This window comes from Squalius cephalus (assembly GCF_949319135.1).
Source record: "Squalius cephalus genome assembly, chromosome: 10".
Classification (NCBI taxonomy): domain Eukaryota; kingdom Metazoa; phylum Chordata; class Actinopteri; order Cypriniformes; family Leuciscidae; genus Squalius; species Squalius cephalus.
In genome coordinates, this window is record NC_137131.1 from 12,116,633 (window position 1) to 12,135,782 (window position 19,150).

Genomic DNA, 19,150 nt, shown 5'->3' on the forward strand with positions numbered 1-19,150 from the left:
GTTCTTTTGACCTTTCTATTTATCAAGAAATATATTTTTCACAAAAATATTAACTATGTGTCTATATGTATATATACATACAGTGTAAAAAGTTTGGAAACATTTCTATTTTTAATGTTTTTGAAAGAAGTCTCTTATGCTCATCAAGCCTGCATTTATTTGATCATAAATACAGAGAAAACAGTAATATTGTGAAATATTGTTAAAATTTAAAATAATGGTTTTCTATTTTAATATACTTTAAAATATAATTTATTTCTGTGATGGTAAATGAATATTCAGCAGCTATTACTCCAGAGTTCCGTGTCACATGATCCTTCAGAAATCGTTCTGATATGCTGATTTATTATCAATGTTGGAAACAGTTGTGTTGCTTGATATTTTTTTAATTATACTTTTTTTTCAGGATTCTTTGATGAATAAAAAGTTTTAAAAAGAAGAGCATTTATTTAAAATAGAAATCTTTTGTAACAATATACACTAGGCCTACCATTCAAAAGTTTGAGGTCAGTAATTTTTTTTAAATATATTTAATACTTTTATTCAGCAAGGGTATTAAATTGATAAAAAGGTGATAATAAAGATTTATATTGTTAGAAAAGATTTCTATTTTGAATAAATGCTGTTCTTTTTAACTTTTTATTCATCAATGAATCCTGAAAAAAGTATCACAGGTTCCCAAAAAATATTAGGAAGCACAACTGTTTCCAACATTGCTAATAACCTAGTATCAAATCAGCATATAAGAATGATTTCTGAAGGATCATGTGACAATGAAGACTGGAGTCTCAGCAACTCAGCTTTGCATCACAGAAATAAATTATATTTTAAAGTACATTCAAATAGAAAACCATTATTTTAAATTGGAATAATATTTAACAATATTTTTTCTGCATTTTTGATCAAATAAATGCAGGCTTGATGAGCATAAAATACTTTCTTAAAAATAAAAAATAAAATAGCAATGTTTCCAACCTTTTGACTGGTACCCAGCCTACAGATATACACTGATATGATAACTGCTTATTGGTAGCGAAATTATTATTGCTACTTTATTCTGTATTTTAACATCATAGCCATCCATTTAACTACACCAGAAAAAGAATTATGCCATACAGTAGTTTGCACTGGCGCTCTCGGTCAGTAAGGCCATGAATGAATAGGGCGGAGTTTAGGACCCAGCGCTCGGGTAGTACAATAGAGCTGTTGTGTCGTGGTGAGAGGGTGATTTCTGCTTTTGGGATATTGACAGTGGGACAAGAAAGAAAAAAAAATAACGAAAATACTGGTATTTGCCGCATCTCTGGACTTCTGACTAGAATACAGCCTTGCGGAGTCTATCGCCGTGCACGATCGTCCCGAAACACTGGATTTTTTGGATGTGAGGTAAGGGTGCTGCATGAACAATACTGCTCGTGTCTCCACACAGGGTTCAGTGTGCCAGTTTATCCAGGCAGCGGGGCCTGCTGCTTCAATACAGATCCTTTATGAGCAAGGTTTTACGTCCACACTTCACAACTGGGACTATATTGGTATCAGCGATACCATTATGTTTGCGTTAAAGTTTGCGATCACGCTCTGAATGATGTTATATACACGCAGGAAGTGGCATTATGGCAGTAGAAGGGATTGTAGTGACTGGAGAGTGTTCGTCATGTAGGGCGGCTCGAGTTTGGCGCCAAGGCCGTCAGAAACCCTCGCGCGTTCAGCAATGGTGGACGCCAGCACATAAAGCTCACGCATAAACACTGTTTAGTGAGACTTTACAGTAAAGCATTGCTGTGTTTATCCTCCAGTTCTTTATTTAGCTGTGTGAACTTGCAGATATGTTCTCCCAGCATGGGCATAACTGCGAAATAGTCATTACAACGCAAGGGCTCGCTAAATATATTTCTCCTCGTTGCATCATGTTTGAGGCTAATAAAGAGGTGTTTGAACTGTTTTAAGTCTGTGAATGGACACTATGTTTTTGCATAATTACAACTATATTTTTCGCTGGAAATGTTCTGCATATAAACAGTGTTATCAGACAACTTTGTTTTTAAAGTCTTGAGGAATGTATTTATCCTCCTCGTTCGGTAAAGAACACTTGAACATACTACTGCATTAGCGCAATGAATGATTCAACCGATAAAACGAATAAATATATAGAAATGCCGTGCATCCTGTACATTTTAATTAAAAATGACACGAAATCAATATTAAGTTTTAATTCTGAAGCCGTGCAACATAAGTTTGGAGCGGAAGTATCGTTATTGGAATGCGGGAATGCCCTCCTCGAGCTTCCGTTTCCCCCCACTGCTTCCCGCGAAATGCTATGCTTCTCGTGGAGGGTTAATGCAACATTACAGAATGAACTATAGGCATTTAAGTAGGTGTCGAGGTGAGGTGGTCTGGGTACTAGGTGGAGGAAATTAGCGTTTTCCGTCGAATCTTCTGAATCATTTCACTTAAAAGATTTGTTAATAATAGAATCGTTCAATAATAGAGGTCTGTTGTCAATTGTAGGTTCGCCTACAACAACCTTAATTATGCTGATAAATGAAAGCAAAGCTTTTTTCCCCTCAATGTTGTCAACTTTTGAGCTTGATTTGTATCAATTTGTAGACAAATCAACACGAATAATAGCCTAATAAATAGTTTCACTATCTTTCACTTCTTTCAAAGTAAAGATTCTTTATTGACATCTGTGGTTCCATGAAGAACATTTAACATCCATGGAACCTTTCCATTGCACAAAATGTTCTTTAGATTATTAAAATGTTCTCTAAAGGTGCAGTCACATTTATGGTTATTCCAGTCATTTCAATAGGAATCCATGTGATCGGGAGTTTCGTGTGATGGCGGAGGATTTCCCCACGCAGATTTCACAACAAGTTGATCAAATGGATTTGGAAAGTTTTCTGTGATCTGTGCTTCATAAATTCCTAATAGACAAGGGAACCTATTGCCCAAAAAATTGCTTGTTACTGCACACCTTAAGAAGAAAATGGTTCTTTTAAGAGCTGATCACTGAAAGTTTTTTGGGGGAACCCAAAATGGCTCTTATATAAAAATTCTTAAAAAGAAAAATATTTTGGCACCTTAATTTTTAAAAGTATCACATCATTTTAATTTAGAATTATTCTACCTCCTTGATCTTCTTGTTGTGAAACGAGGTTGACTCGCATGAGAAACAAATTACATGCCTCAAACTCATTCGTTCAGTCAGCAGATCCTTGTTCAAAAACTAAAATCTTAAATAAAATTTTCCAATTTGTTATTTTTGTTCACAAACAAGGTGTCCTATTTCAGGTGTTTTCAATCTTTTTGATGCTTCCAAATATGACCATCTTCATGCGGGGAATCCCCATTCCAAAATTTGCACAAAATGCACATTTTGGTGCAAAAAAGGCATCTATATATTTTCATGTATAAAGAACAAATACATTTTTTGGAAAAATTAACATTATAAATATATGTAAAATAAATGTGTTTTATTCATGTAAATTCTATTTTAAGTTTTATTAAAATAATTTTTTAAAACTTTTTTCACGTTTTTCTCTAAACTTTTCCACAGACCTACTAGCACTCCCTTGTGGCCCCCTGAGGGTCCTCAGACCACAGATTAAAAACCCTTTCCTAGTTAATTTTATTCATGTTTCATTTAATGTTTCTTCCAGTGTCATTCAAACTCGTTTCTCAGTAAAGAGGCGTATAGGTCCATCAAATATTGTTCCGGCTGCACTTGAATACTATTGGTTCGTGATGCAGTCAGTCTTGGAACGCATGAAGTGGAGGAAAATAGTGCTTGAAAGTAAAGATTTGTTCAAAACATTTTGTTTCCTAGCGAAAAAACACTACTTAAAAAATAGTTCTTCTTAAGGGTCAATTCAACTCAAAATTAACAGCAAATCTAAGAAGATACATAACATAGGAGACACATTTAATTTCAAAGATCGTTTTATCAGTGCATTTCTAAAAGAGCCAGTAAATGGGACGGTTTGTTGGCACACTAGGTCAGTGTGAGGTGAGTGTGGTGGTCAAGTAGCTCTCAGCAGCCTCTGTTTTGTTAGTGTTGGGGTGTGGGGTGGTCTGTCTGGGCAGAGCATTGTGCTTTATCATTGTACAGAAGGAGTGTGGGTTGGTTTTAGGACTGTGTCATTTTCTCTTGCCATTTTTCTACTACAATGCAAGGCCACCCAGATTAGATGGTCTCCCCTTGCAACAAATTCATGTTTGCCTTAAATCCTTGCAAATTTGAGAAAAAACTCAACTCACTGTTTCAGTTTACCACTCTCAGTCCTTTCTAAATGCAGAGCCACAGATCTTAAGCACCCATTCAGTCTCATTATAGTGAACATTCGCACTGTGCGAATGGGGGAGTGTGTGCGTCAGAAGCAGATGTTCTTCTCTGCGTTTGAAAGCTAGTCTGTTACTGTCACAAATGTGGCTTTAGATCCACGTCAAAAGTCCCTCATGGAGCAGTGAAGAGGCGCACTGATTGGTTTTTACGTTTACTTAGTCTGGAGACATTGCAGTGCAATAAAAAGTGCTTTGTATATTTGATCTAATTTAAAAATGCTTGTTTAGTACAGTAGTAGTCATCCACACCAGCTTGATAATGATATTAATAAGGATCATACTAGAATTATGTTAGTCAAGTGAAGTGTGTTAAGAATTGATAACATTTATTGACTGTTTCCAAACCAGCGTCTACTGTTGTTGGGACAACCTCTCCTCAAACGCAAGCCATTGGTTTAGTCAGAAGTTGTCGAAGAGTGGTCTCTTTATAGTAATTACACGCATCAAGTTTGTTGTTTGTTTATATAGCCTAAGCAGCAAGTACACTATTGTTCAAACGTTTGTGGTCGGAAAATTCAATATATAATAAATATTCAATATACCGAGTTTATTTGATCACACACTTAAAGGCCTCCTGAAATCAAAATGTAAGTTTTTTAGCTTTTAGTATTCATACGTTAGCCTTACGGTTATGAATAAGCTGGTGTGTTCCAAATCATTGACAAAAGTCACATTTAGGAGATTTAATCATTAAAAACTTACAGTCTCCCACTTCTGCTAAAATGGATCATGGATTTTTTATGACATCACCGTGGACTTCAGCTTCTCATCACATCTTCTGTCCAATCAAATGCTCTCTAGAATCTAAAGCGTCCCGCCCCCATGCTATAAAAACCAGCTGGCCAAAGCGACCGTTGACACGTCACGGGGCATTATGGGTTGGAGATGTGTGTTCGGTTGCTCAAACGCTCAAGTTTTATTCCGTTTCCCAACTGTACGTTGTTTAAGAATGAAATGGCTAGAATTAATTCACACCTCTACTTTTTAATCCAACGTATCATAAACGCTCTGATTCACTTCCATGGTGCTGTCAAGTACTTGCAGTCTGTGAGGTAAACTAAACGCTATTGGCTTTTTGAAAAGGGGAGGAGCCATTCAATATGTCCCGCCTTAGCTTCCTGTTTCAATGGAAATAACGTCAACGCATCAAACAAAGCTGCGCGCTCCAAGGCACTTCAGTGGGCCTTTAAAGGTAGGTTAGGCAGTTTTCGGAGAGGCTAGCAATAGGAAGCTAGCTTTGAAAGCATGAGATTCCACCTTCCCTTCATAGCGTCTCCAAAGCCACGCCTCCTTCAAAACTTCATGATCTTGCGTGTGCACAGCCAGAGCAGAGTCTGCAAAGCGTCATGAGAGACGGCATTAAATTACCTCATGTCTCAGTGTCTCATCCTGAATGCTAAACTGTTACATAACACAGTCACACAAATTCCCTCTCTTTTTGTAGGTTTTAGGGTTGATATGATGTTGAAATTACTCTAAATTCTATAAATTCATGTTGTTTTGTTTGCGCAGTGAGTCCTTCAGGGAGCACAATGTCTTTAATTCACTATATAAAACAACTTGCTGCTAAATATGCAAATTCCATTTTGACTGTTCTCATCCAGTCTGGTATTTATAGTGTCCACTCTGTCTGGCAACTGCCCTCACCATTACCACAGAAATAACCAACTCAAACGATAGCACAATATTTTCAAAGGTCGCTACACAATGGTCAGAGACGCCTGTCTGCGTTTTTATGACTATAGCAGCTTTTAAGGCGCAACTTCTCCCAGAGGTTTACTATGCCAAGTGTCTGAGAGCTAAAGCTTTTTGAAAAATATCAAAACAATATATGAGGGGAAAAAAATCTAAAATGAATCAACTAGTTAGTAATAAAATAACTATTTGCTGTTCACTTTGTCTTCCTGAATCCATCTTCTTCTTTTTTTTTAAGGCGAGGTTTGATCTAATCTGAAGTTTTAATTTACTTTGAATAGTTTGCCTTGCTTAATATGAGCTTTCCTTTCAAGGTGTGTCTGTACATAGTTTCATATGTGTGGTTTGGCTGCAATTGCTCCTAGAAAACTAGGTTAATATTTATTTAAGGAGGCCCCTCAGTCAGGTATTGGAGCCTAATAAATCGCAGTACAGGCTGTGCTTTGCTGGGTGTCTATCAGTCCTGTTCACCTCCACTGCCTGTTTTACCATCCCACATTTTCATTTAGACTGTAATTTTGCATTCTTTCCTCATGTCTTGTTCTTTTTTTTTTCAGGCATGAGCGAGAGGCAGATGCACAGTAGAGAAAAACAGTAGCATGCTCTTTGAATTTATGGTAAGTGAAAAACAGCTCAATGAAAGAAAAACCATTAAAGCTGCCCTCTATTGTAATCTCATTCAATGGGGCATTGATATATATTATGGTACTGAATTATTGTTCATGTGACATGTTTTTAAAATATATTTGTTACTTAAAAGAATACCATGGTAATACCATCAGGGTTTCTCCTACTAGGGGTGGGAATCACAGGGTACCTTGCACGATACACGGCTCAGGATACCGATAATATCACAATACAACAATTCTGTGATAATATATTGCTAGACAATCCTATAATGATATATCACAATATCTGTCTAACTATGAAAACAACATGCCCATGAATAGGTTAAGTGCATGTTTTCTCTCTTTATTCAAGTCCAAACTGTTAGAAAACAGCACAAAAAGTTTCTCAGTCTGTAAATTAAATTTTAATTTATTCATTTATTATTATTTTCATTGAGATCAGGGTGATGGTGTTGCAAGTGGCTTTGCATGTTCCTGGTATTATCTGTGTACTTTACTTTTACCAGGCAGTTCTTGTATATTGCATTATGCTCTTTGTCGATTTTGTTTGTCCCATCTATGATATAAAAGCCAAAGTGGGTCCAGACTTTGGACTACTAGTTGTAGCAAACTACTATTTGTTAAAAAAAATCCCCCTTCTTCTGTTATGTTCTACATCTCTTGTTTAGGTGTAGGTGAAATCATTGTGCCTAAATGGTTTTAAGTGGAACATGGTTGAGTTGAAGACTCATTTGAGCTGGACTTCTCTTTCATTGCAGGATACGTCAGGATGAAACGACTCAGGGCTTCAAGCAGCAGTGACAGTTCAGACAATGAGAGTGAGTCAAACTGAGCCTCACAAAATTCGTAATCTACGTGTAAGTTTTATAGGGAACAAAAATATATGTTTATCCTTGGCTCACTCCGTTGTTGTATCATAAAGGTCCCTCGACGTCCTTTTCCTCTAACAAGTATGGAAGCAAACCGGGCACCCCCGCCTCTGCTCAGAAGAAACCAGCAGAGGTAAACACAGAAGAATAATACCTTAACCTGTTTTAAGACCCTTGATTTTTATCAGCAGACTTATGAATTCATTTTTTTATTGTAAAATTGGGCATATCACTCATTCAGGTTGATATTTGGTCTTAATTCAACCTTGTAGGTGTTCAGAAAAGACTTGATCAGTGCCATGAAGCTGCCAGACTCTCACCATATTACTTCAGAGGATTATTACCTGTTGGCGGACACATGGAAGCAGGAATGGGAAAAAGGAGTCCAAGTACTCGTCAGTCCAGACACCATCCCTCAGCCCTCTGTGAGGTATGTCACTGAATAAAAGCAAGCAAAAACAGGTTTTTGGACATGTACCATCTTGCATGTGACATAAAGGGATAGTTCACCCAAAAATGGGTTAGTCAATGAAATTCTGTCATAATTTACTCACACTCAAGTTGTTTCAACCCTATGTGAATTTGTTTCTTCTGCTGAACACAAAAGATATTTTGAAGAATGTTGGTAACAAACAGTTGATTGGCCCTTTGACTTCCATAGTAATTTTTCCATACTATGGAAGTCAATGCAAACAGAACAAAACCGTGTGTGTTTTCAACTTACTGACTAGCAACTCTGATAGGCCATTGCATTCACACTCAAGAGATATGATTGTGATTGGCTGCAATGCTCAACACCTGTAAAAACCCGTTGTAAATAAAAACCTTTGACACTCATAGAGCACTCAAACATGAACGAGAGCATTTGAAAGCAGTGTCTATCAACGAGTAGAGTATACCTAGAACTCGGTACTACCGGTGCTGCAGAAATGCTGGTACCGTCAATTTTATATATATAAAATGTATGTATAATGTATGTGTATATATAGAGAGAGAGAGAAAGAGATATAGATATATATAGAGAGAGAGAGATAGATATAGATATCGGCAATATTCCATAAAAAAAAAAAAGATTTCATGATGACTTTTGTGTGTGTGTGTGTGTAGGATAATAGCAGAGAAGCCAAAGGAGGTCCTCTTCACAAAACCGAGGAAATACATTCAGTGCTGGAGTCAGGACTCTACGGAGACGGGTTATGTCAATATCAAGGAGTTAGCGGAGGCTATGTGCAGATATGACCTAGATGACATGGATCTATACTGGCTCCAGCAGCTCAATGCAGAGCTTGGGGCGATGGGTAAGAGAGGGGATGCCTGTAAAAGCAAGGCCTCGTCTGGTGTCTTCCCTGTAAGATTTGGTGTCGTGACTTGCTTCAAGGAATAAAGTACGATTTGTATGTTACATTTAGGCGACGGGCCAGTGGATGAGCTGACGATGGAGCGGGTGATGGAGGCACTGGAGAGGCAGTGCCATGACAACATGAACCACGCCATCGAGACTGAGGAAGGGTTGGGAATAGAGTACGATGAGGACGTCATCTGTGATGTATGTCGCTCACCTGACAGCGAGGAGGGCAATGACATGGTCTTTTGCGACAAGTGCAACATTTGTGTGCACCAGGTGAGACCTTTGATATCATCAGTAAATTGTCAAGAATCTGAAGGATGCTTTGTCAAGAAAAAAAACTATCCTGTTATGATTTTTTTTTTTTAAATGTATTTACTTTTTTGTAATATTGCAGATATTATATAAACTACTGTTCAAAAGTTTAAGCTTAGTAAGATCTTTTTGTTGTTGTTTAATGAAATTAAGTTTTATTCAGCAAAAATGCATTAAATTGATCGTAAGTGACTGTAAAGACATTTATAATGCTGTAAAAGATTTTGATTTCAAATAAAGTTTTAAACTCATCAAAGAATCCTGAAAAAAAAAAAAGTATATATTAAAAATATAATTTGAAAATATATTAAATTAGAAAGCAGTAATAATATGTCACAATATTATAGTTTTACTATATAGCTTTGGTGAGCAAAAACATTAAAAAACTGACTGACCCAAAACTTTTGAATGGTAATGTAGTTTCTGTTGCAATGTTGTAAGAAGTTTAATTTTATATTGTATTTTTTGACATGAATATAGCCTTTGATACTGATATAAGAATAAAATACATATTTGTAATATTTTTATAGTATATGATTGTATTAAGTATTGTGAACTAGAAAAAGATAAGTTCATCACACTTATATTTTGTTGCAGGCCTGCTATGGCATTGTGAAAGTGCCAGTTGGAAACTGGCTGTGCAGAACTTGTGTGCTTGGTATCAACCCACAGTGCCTTCTGTGTCCCAAAAGAGGAGGTGCAATGAAGGCCACCAGGGCGGGCACTAAATGGGCTCATGTAAGCTGTGCCCTCTGGATACCAGAGGTAAGTTGTGTGTCACAAAAGTGTAATTACACCTGCTTTGTAACGTTGTTTCTTTAATAATAACATGAAATTGAGCTTTCTTTCCTATGTCAGCATATTTCCTATTTGTTAGTTTTATTTAAGTGTATAATATGGAGTTAACAGCCACAAAACTCCACTTTTGATTTTATGAGATCTTTAAAGAAAATAAGTATTAAGAATTTGTGTTTGTTTTTAGGTGAGCATTGCATGCCCGGAGAGGATGGAACCCATCACCAAAGTGTCTCATATTCCTCCCAGTCGCTGGTCTCTCATCTGCAGTCTCTGTAAACTCAAGACTGGAGCCTGCATACAGGTAATGCTGTATAGGGCAAAGAAGTTATAAAAATATAGTTGACAGTGAATTATTATTGCTTAGTTGGATATGTGAAATTTAGCACAGAATCATCCTCGAATGTAAAATCTAATGCAATAGAAAAATATTTTTTGGATGCAAAATGTTAGTCTAATTTTAATTGTATTTAATTGAAATTATTAGGCAAGTCATGATATTTTTATAAGCACTGTAACTCTTGGAGGTTATTTAAAATAAAATAATTAAAATCTGTAAGGAGTTTATATTGTACCATAAAAATATTAACTTTTTTGTACGCAATGTGTAGCATACAGTCAATACGCAATTTGCATATTGTTTTGAAAAACATTGAGCAAGATGGGGGTTTTTTTTGTTTGTAAAATGCTCGAAATAAAATTAATTAAATGCAGAAATAATTTAATCAATTATTAAAATAATGCTTCTAGATTTATCTTTCAGACTGTCCACGTTTTTTTAACACTGTCTCTCGTCTTCCAGTGTTCGGTTAAGAACTGCACCATCCCTTTCCACGTCACTTGTGCTTTTGAGCAAAACCTGGAGATGAAAACCATCCTGGATGAAGGTGATGAGGTCAAGTTCAAATCCTACTGCTTGAAGCACAGTAAACCTAAAGCAGGAGAAGCGGGTTTGAGTCCGGCCCGTCATAAACCTCCGACTGAGACCGAGAAACTGGGCTTGAGGGCGCAGAAGCTTCAGGAGCTGGAGGAGGAGTTCTACACCCTCGTTCATCCTGAGGAAGTGGCCCAAAACCTTGGACTGCCACTCTACCTGCTGGATTTCATCTTTCAGTACTGGAAGATAAAGAGGAAAAGCAACTTTAATAAGGCTCTGCTGCCACCTAAAGAAGATGAAGAGAACCTCCTGCAGCAGCCACAGGAGGACAGCATACACACACGAATGCGCATGTTCATGCACCTGCGGCAGGATCTGGAGAGGGTGGGTACTCCCGTCATAATGAGTTTTTTTTTTTTTTTTTTTAAGGCATGGGTCAGGAGGATCTGCAACAACGGAGTAGTCTTTTTCTTGCTGTGAACAATTTTCCCTGTATCATCCATGTTTCTTCATTTTTTTTGTGTAAAGACCTTTTAGTTTAGTCTGTTATTAGTGTTGTTGTACACATACCCATTATTTTATTACATGTGGTTCTCTCAAAATTAATGAATGCACAGTTCAGTTGGTTTATGTAGACTACAGTTCAAAAGTTTGGGGTCAGTAAGATTTTTTAAATGTTTTTGAAAGAAGTCTCTTATACTTACCAAGGCTATATATATATATATATATATATATTAGGGCTGCACGATTAATTGCAATTAACATGAAATCACGCTTAAACCGATGTGGCTTATTGCGCTTATGAAATCGCACAGGCTGCAAACCAGTCTTACTGATCCCAAACTTTTGAATGGTAGTGTATATGCATGCTTAAACCATCAGTATTATGTTTTGTGTTATTGACGTTATGATCTTTGTGTGTGTGTGTGTGTCATTTTGTCAGGTGAGAAACTTGTGCTACATGGTGAGTCGAAGAGAGAAGCTGAAGCTGTCCCAGAGTAAAGCACAGGAGCAGATTTTCAATCTTCATGTCAAGCTCATTAACCAAGAGTTATCTGCAGGTAATTTTTATTTTATTATGAAATTAAATGTTTTGTTTGAATTATTTCAATAAAAAAAAAGTTTTAAGTTTTTCTTTTTTTTGGAGTAAACTCATTTTAGTTTATTTCTTAAATGAAAATATATTTTCTAATTATTTTATATTTCATAAGTGGGCAAATCATTCATAAATTCATGCAGCCAAATAGATCCAATGAATTAAAGATAACTGTAATCTTGCATAACCTGTCTTTTGACTGCCCAGCACCACTGACTGACTGACTTCTGCTTTTATCAGGGCTTCCAGTGTCCTCTTCTTTAGAGAACATGTTCCACCCTCCTCCCAGAATAACCCTAAAACTCAAAATGCCCAAAGTGTCGCTTGGCAATGGCAAAACCAGCTCCAAATCTGTTAACGGACCCCTGTGCCCGGATAACAGCGGCAATGTATATGACACTGGTGAGGGAGGCGTCGGACTGGGCAAACCGCAGCTCCATCTCGGACGGGCGCGGATAGAGGAGCGCGCCAACGGTCTCTTGCCCGCCTCCATCTACATACGACGAGACGGTGGGACTCCCCCGTTGGCCATAAAGCAATCGGGCAAACCCCTGGCTCTGCATGCCGCCCTCCTCGGTCAGTCATCCAATGGGAAGGGCAAGGTTGAACCAGAGAAAACCCGGCCATTGAAATCCAACGGCATTATGGACAAGCCCGTACTCCAAAGAGACACATCCTGCCAGACGCCCACTGATAAGGACACATGCAACAAGATTTCAGGGAAGGGTCAGTCAGGTGGATTCCACAAAACCTCTCTTGAACACTTCAGTCGATCTCTCAAGGAGGCCACTGTTAGTTTAGTACGAACTGAGGACCTTCGAGCCTTTGAGAAGAACGCACGCAAGACCTCCGGATTCTCCAAACCGGTTTCCATTGAGCAGCCGCTAGGGGGCAGCAGAGCGTGCCAGGAGAGTGACGGTTACTGCCCGGACGCAGAGCTCAGTGACTCGGAGCCCGAGGCTAAAGGGAAGTGCCGGCAGGGAGGGAGGGGGCAAAACCAGAGAGGTCCAGCTGGGGACTACGTCAAGTCAGGCAGCCGAGCAAAACTGTCTTTTGGCTCTAGAACGTCAGTGCAAAGGTGACAATCTTCAAAAGCATCGGAAACCCACTGCCACAAATTACCGTAGTCCTACGGCGGTAATTGGAAGTGTCAGATTCTGTTTTCCTCTGTTGAGGATCAGCCGATGGTTTGTAGTGCGGTGTGCCAAAATACCCTTGCTGGCTGATTGCAGAAGTGCAGATTGGTCTATTTTGTGGACTGATTTAAATCACTGTTTCTCTCTACCCAGCCATAGAGTTTCTGCTGCAGCTCCACTTGGACTCAGTTCATGAGAGCGTGTGTAAAGTAGGGTTTATGGGCCGTGCAGCAGTGTTTCTGTACATAAAAGGAACCTCCCTTTTTGACTGTATATAGTAGTTTGTGTTAAGATGTGGAGCACTTCGAGATGCTTTCCACGTACTGAAACATTATCATACTTTCTTACTGATATGCTTATGCAAATAAATAAAGACTTAAGAACTCCGATCTGACAAATCATGATTGTTTGATTGTTCTGAGGATCTGCTTGTCTGGCTGGGCCTTTTTTTTTCTGTTCCTTTTCATCTCTTTGGTCTCTCTTCCTCTTGCTTTGTTGTTTTTTAACGTCTTTGCTAATGTTAGAATTGGCATGCTTGAGTTGGAAAAGAAAGTGTTGTGTGCAACTGAAATGGTCTTCAGAGTGTGAAAGGATATGTCAAACCTTGATGTTTATATTTAGAATAAATTCTAAGGATACAGTATTTTTTTTTACTCGAATCCATCTTCTGTCATTTCTCAGCGCCGAACCCTTTCTTGTGTTTGCAAAAGATCATTAAAAAATGGCCAATAATAAAGCAAAAATGGATTTTTATGTGCTCGAGAGAGACAAGAAAAGTAACACGTGTTTTGGCATAAAAGCATTCATATGTCCATCCGAGTCAGTCAAATAAACTGGGCTCTCAATATTAATTACTAAAAAAATACTGAGAGCTCCTAAGACTCAACTTTTGTCCTCTGTAGAGGACATTATATTTTAAGTATGGATGTACTGTACATTCAGGGCTTTTCAGAGATCCCAAATGTTTGGAGGTTTGACTATTGACAACTCCTATTCCTTGTTCTTTAAAATGACATATGACTGAATTGTCGAATTTAGCACTCTTAAATATGATCATATTTTGTAATTATTTAAATCTGACTAATTTTCAAGTTGTTTGTCATGATTAAACTACTCAGAAGAACGTTATGTCCTTTTTAGTGGACAAGACTTGCAGCATGTTTATCAGGCATTTGAAATTTGAAAAAATGAATTATATATTCTTATGAAATAGGAGCCAAGTTATTACTCCCATTATTACATTACCTTCAATGCATGTTGAACCAAGAACACATTAATATGCAAATTAGATGCAATGTATAGAGACATTGTTTAGAATGAGACTACCCATTTATGGCCATGTTTACACACATATTGTATTAAGTAAAATAGTATATAAAATCATGTTATATATTTCATAACATTGTTGAGAATCATCAAAGTTTGGTTAAAAATCAGCCTGAAACCTCAAAATTGATTATTGAATGAAAAAACAAACATTGTTTTTGCTTAGGCCTATATGTCTTTTCATTTTTTTAATAACTACAGAGGACATAGCATAATATATTATCAAAAATCCTTTTGTTTCTTTTGATCCACTGTATTGACAAAAAACTAAATTCATTAAAAAAAAAAAACTGTCTGGTTCTCAGGAGGTCTTAATATTCAAAGGGTTTTAAAGACTTTTATTCAGCAAGAACACGTTAAATTGATCAAAAGTGACAGTAGAGACATTTATAATGTTACGAAAGATTTCAAATAAATCCTGTTTAATGTGAACTTTCTACTCATCAAAGAATCCTAAAAAAATGCATCATGGTTTCCACAACAATATTAAGCTTCACAACTCTTGTTGATAATAATAAGACAATATAATACAGTAAATATATTTACACCCTGAAGAAGGCTGTTTGCGCCGCTACGCGTGGGTTGCTTCTCCCTATGGTTTTAATTTTTTCTATTATGAAATAGCCAGTAAAATAAAGACTTTTTAAATAATTTTGAAGACGAGTTTCTTGTATTTTCTCTTTTCCACATTTATTTGAATTCCCGACCCCAAAGAGCACCTTCAAACATCTGACTGAACTCCCTGAGCACCCTGGACACTTTTTTTGTCTTCATATTTACTGATATATTTACAAAAATACAGTATAAACTGCATTTTCCCCCCCCAATCAAATAAATGCATCATTCGTGAGCATGAGATTTTGCAATGTTAGTGTGCATCCGCCACTTCAAATTGTGAAGTCACAAGTCATGTTCACGTAAAGCTCTAAAGCAGTAATTCGTCTGTCATTTTCCTTCAACCTCATTCTTCTTCAGGAGCCCTCTGGCTAGTCCAAATGGTTGTTCTCCACAGTTTTAATCATTTTCTTCGCTCCAGAAACCACAATTTCTGCACTCTGTGGTGTTTCCTCAGGCTGTACCTGCCTCCTGCTGTCAACACAATGAGAGAGAACTCGATAATGAGTGAATCACTTACATTCTGAAGGGGTTTCGTTTGGTCATATAAACTGTGCTTACTGGTGAATGATTGCAGAACAGTTAAAATCTTTGATTGCTAATGTAAGTGTCTTACCGTCATACCTGTGCCACATTTAAAGTCATCAGATTATGCTTAACTTGCTTCAGCAGAGTAGTGTATCATTCATTACTGCTGCCTGAGACATACATTTTCACTTAAATATTGATATGGATGGATAAATAATGCTGAGCTCAGCTGTCTTCTGATGTTCTTTTCAAGCTTAACCAAGTTATCTTCTGACTCAACTGATTCTTTTGGTTGAGCGGCTGCTGTGTTAGCTAGGAGCTGCCTAAGGCGTATTGATCATTGAAGAAAAAGCTGAGTTTGACTACAGTGTTAAACAGCACAGCACTCGCTCTGTTGAGAAAGAAATAGAAATCAGGTAAAAGAAACATCCACATCTGTAGCTTTTATAGGGATAATAACGTACAGTCAGATGGCCCTTATAGCCAAAAAACAAAACAAAAAAAAAACACTGGACCTCGGCGTCCATGACTGATGTTACGGTAATGCTAATTGTCAGTGCAATTATAGTTTAAGTCCTAAATGCACTGCCACTGAGTACTCCAGAACAAGTGTAAAATTGTGTGTATCACCTTGTAATAGTCTTATAACAATATTGATGTACTTTGTTCAACATCTACATTACAAAGTATAAATTAATTTTAGCATTGTAGAAAGTTAAGTCATTCTTTTATAAACCTTTTTAGTCTTGGTTTAGCAATAAAGAACTAGATCAGGATTCCAAACCGCAGCAATGATCCATCTGCTCTGTGTAGTTGCAGTGAACTCTGTCCTTGATTGGCTGATTCAGGCAGGTGTGTTTGACTGGAACTGGATCTAAAATGGAAACTAGATCACCATGAACAAGGTTAGACACTCCTGGCTTAACTATGAACCTGTCCACATGAGAATAGAGAAGCTAACAGAAGAAATTATCAGGTCATAAACAAGAAGTATTTACACATGAATGAATGAAGCATCTTACATCACATTTTTAAAATGCACAGTGGCTTGAACACAAATGTACACTACCGTTCAAAAGTTTGGGGTCAGTAAGATTTTTTTTTAAAGAAATTAATATTTTAATCAGCAAGGATGTATTCAATTGATTTTTTTTTTTTTAAAGACAGCAAAGACTTTTACTTTGTTAAAAAAATATAGGCCTATATTTAAAAGAAATTCTGTTCTTGAGAACTTTCTATTCACTGGAGAATCCTGAAAAATAAATCATGGTTTCCACAAAAATATTAAGCAGCACAGCTGTTTTCAACATTAATGATAAAAAGAAAAGTTTCTTGAAATCAGCATATTCAAATTATTTCTTAAAGGTGAACTATCCCTTTAAGGATTTTGTGACACTGGAGTAATGATGCTGAAAATTCAGCTTTGCCATCACAGAAATACATAATTAAAATATGTTTAATAGAAAACAGTTATTTTAAATTGTAATAATATTTCACAATACTGTTTTACTGTATCTTTTATTAGATAAATGCAGCCTTGGCACATAAGAGACTTCTTTCAAAAACCCCAAATGTTTGAATGGATACTGCCAGAGGTGGACAAAGCACACAACTTCCTTGAGTGAAAGTACAAATACTACTGGTCAAAAATGACTCCGTTACAAGTAAAAGTTGTAAAGAACACTCCACCGTTTTTTGAAATAGGGCTTATTCACCGTCTTTCCTACATTTAGATAGGTGGGCAAACACATTTTTGTCTCAGTGCATGCATTGTTTTAGTTTGGAAGCGCCACTGCTAACTTAGCTTAGCATAATGAATGGAATCCTTTGTTGCCAGCTAGCATGTCATGAGTAAAAGTGATAAAAAAAACCCCGAATTACTTCTTGTGGCCTGCATATTCACAACAAGTACAAATAGCAATGCAGATTAAGACTTTTAATCAGATTAAAAGTACTTAAGTATCAAAAGTAAAAAGTAAATGTCAATGCATTGTTATATTATTGTTGCATTGTTGTATGTAATACTTACAGTACATTATGCCTCTGAATCTATGCCTGCCTACCTACACTCGTATCAATATCAAATTTATTTCTAGAACACAGTTCCAGAAGTGGGATTGAATGTGAGATTGAATAAGTGCACTCAATAACGTCCACAATGGTTTCGACACCCAAATGGCTGTTCCCTCAAACAGTGGCCAATTTAAAGTGTTTTGGCTTTTAGTATGAATATGTTAGCCTTACTGTTAGTGTTATCTATAAGCTAGTGTGCTCCAAAACAAGGACAAAATTTAATTCACATTTAGAGGACCAAACCCAACGTTGAAAATGAAAATCAGGTTGGATGTTGACGTCAATCTGACTTTCATTTCCAACAAAAATGCAACCCCTGCAACTAAAATCATCCCCTGACTGACATTACTACTTTCTACTCAAGGACCTTGACAGAAATGTAGTGGAGTAAAAAGTACGATATTTGTCTTTCCAATGTAGTGAAGTTAAAGCAAAAAGTTTCCAGAAAAAATAACACTCAAGTAAATTGTAGCCTACTTAAGTACAGTACTCAAGTCAAGTACACATTTCAACAATGTACTTTGTTACTGTGTCCACCTCTGGATATTGCTTTAACTCTTCAATGTCTATAGACTTACAGAGGAAAGAGAAACATGTAGAGCAGTAACAATTTATTTATTGATGGAATGTTTATTTTTCCAGAGTATAGCTATAGGCCTTCTAGAAAACTGACACTACCTACCAAAAATTATTTCACCTTAAAAGCTGTAATTTAGTTAATTTTTCTATTATGCGGAATGAGATTTGCCTGGTGGACTGTAATGTGATAAAAAAAAAATGCATCCATTAGTATCTTTCTATTACCATGTGTATAATCTAACTAGACCCACTGAAGGATTGCAGCTTGGAGCACAAAGACTGAATGCCATCTGCTTGTGTTCTGTATTAATGTAATGAACATTAGACTATTCTTATCGCTGTTCGGCAATTTGCATAATGTGAAAAAGTCCTATTGTGCTATGGCTGAAGTGCTATATTGTCTTGTTTTACAATCTTTTTCTTTAAAAAGGGGGTTGTGACATAATACAAGACAAAGAAGCCCTTGGAGCCACTCCATGCTGTTCTTATGGAATTTCAATGAAGTTAAAGGAAGGTTAACTGGAGTCACTGCGTGATAGTGAACTGGATTAAGTTGGCTTTGTCAAATTGAAAGCAATGAAACTGCACAGCTGGAATGGTTGTGGGCTACTTCATTTTCAGAGTTGTTCTCCTGAAGATGTTAAATGTAACTGAAAAAATTAATCTGAATAATGTGCTATAGAAATTTCTCTTCTGTAGTCATGCAGTGAGGTATTAGAGAAAAGTCCTGTGTCATCGCGAAACACTATTTCTCTTACAACACTGAGGTCAGCAGTTTAGCATTCTGTCTCCCTCACAGCAGCAGAGAGGAGCTGCATCACCAGTCCCATCTAGAGAAAACAGGTAATTAAACTTGTCCAACCAGTTGTGTTCTGTATTAAAGAATGGCTGTGTGCTGACACACTCGTTTCTCGCTTGAACCATTGTC

The 19,150-nt window shown here is 36.9% G+C and overlaps 2 protein-coding genes across 4 annotated transcripts in view; both read left to right on the forward strand.

Annotated features, from left to right (window-relative positions):
• The window catches only part of plcxd1.1 (phosphatidylinositol-specific phospholipase C, X domain containing 1, tandem duplicate 1), a 102,201-nt gene that overhangs the window by 76,167 nt on the left and 6,884 nt on the right, over nucleotides 1-19,150 (forward strand). Inside the window, exon 2 of one of the 3 annotated variants that reach the window (XM_079883475.1) lies at nucleotides 19,022-19,065. The exons of the other annotated variants lie outside the window; for them this stretch is intronic. The gene's annotated coding sequence lies outside the window, so the exon portion shown is untranslated. The remainder of the gene's footprint in view (nucleotides 1-19,021; nucleotides 19,066-19,150) is intronic. 3 annotated transcript variants of the gene reach the window in all.
• Nucleotides 1,163-13,828, forward strand: jade3 (jade family PHD finger 3). Its single transcript, XM_079882801.1, has 12 exons — nucleotides 1,163-1,386; nucleotides 6,597-6,656; nucleotides 7,427-7,486; nucleotides 7,591-7,670; nucleotides 7,810-7,967; nucleotides 8,645-8,835; nucleotides 8,947-9,158; nucleotides 9,795-9,962; nucleotides 10,180-10,296; nucleotides 10,795-11,253; nucleotides 11,813-11,930; nucleotides 12,206-13,828. Exons 3-12 carry the CDS (start codon nucleotides 7,438-7,440, stop codon nucleotides 13,045-13,047), a joined length of 2,394 nt encoding a protein of 797 aa, XP_079738927.1. The 5' UTR covers nucleotides 1,163-1,386; nucleotides 6,597-6,656; nucleotides 7,427-7,437; the 3' UTR covers nucleotides 13,048-13,828.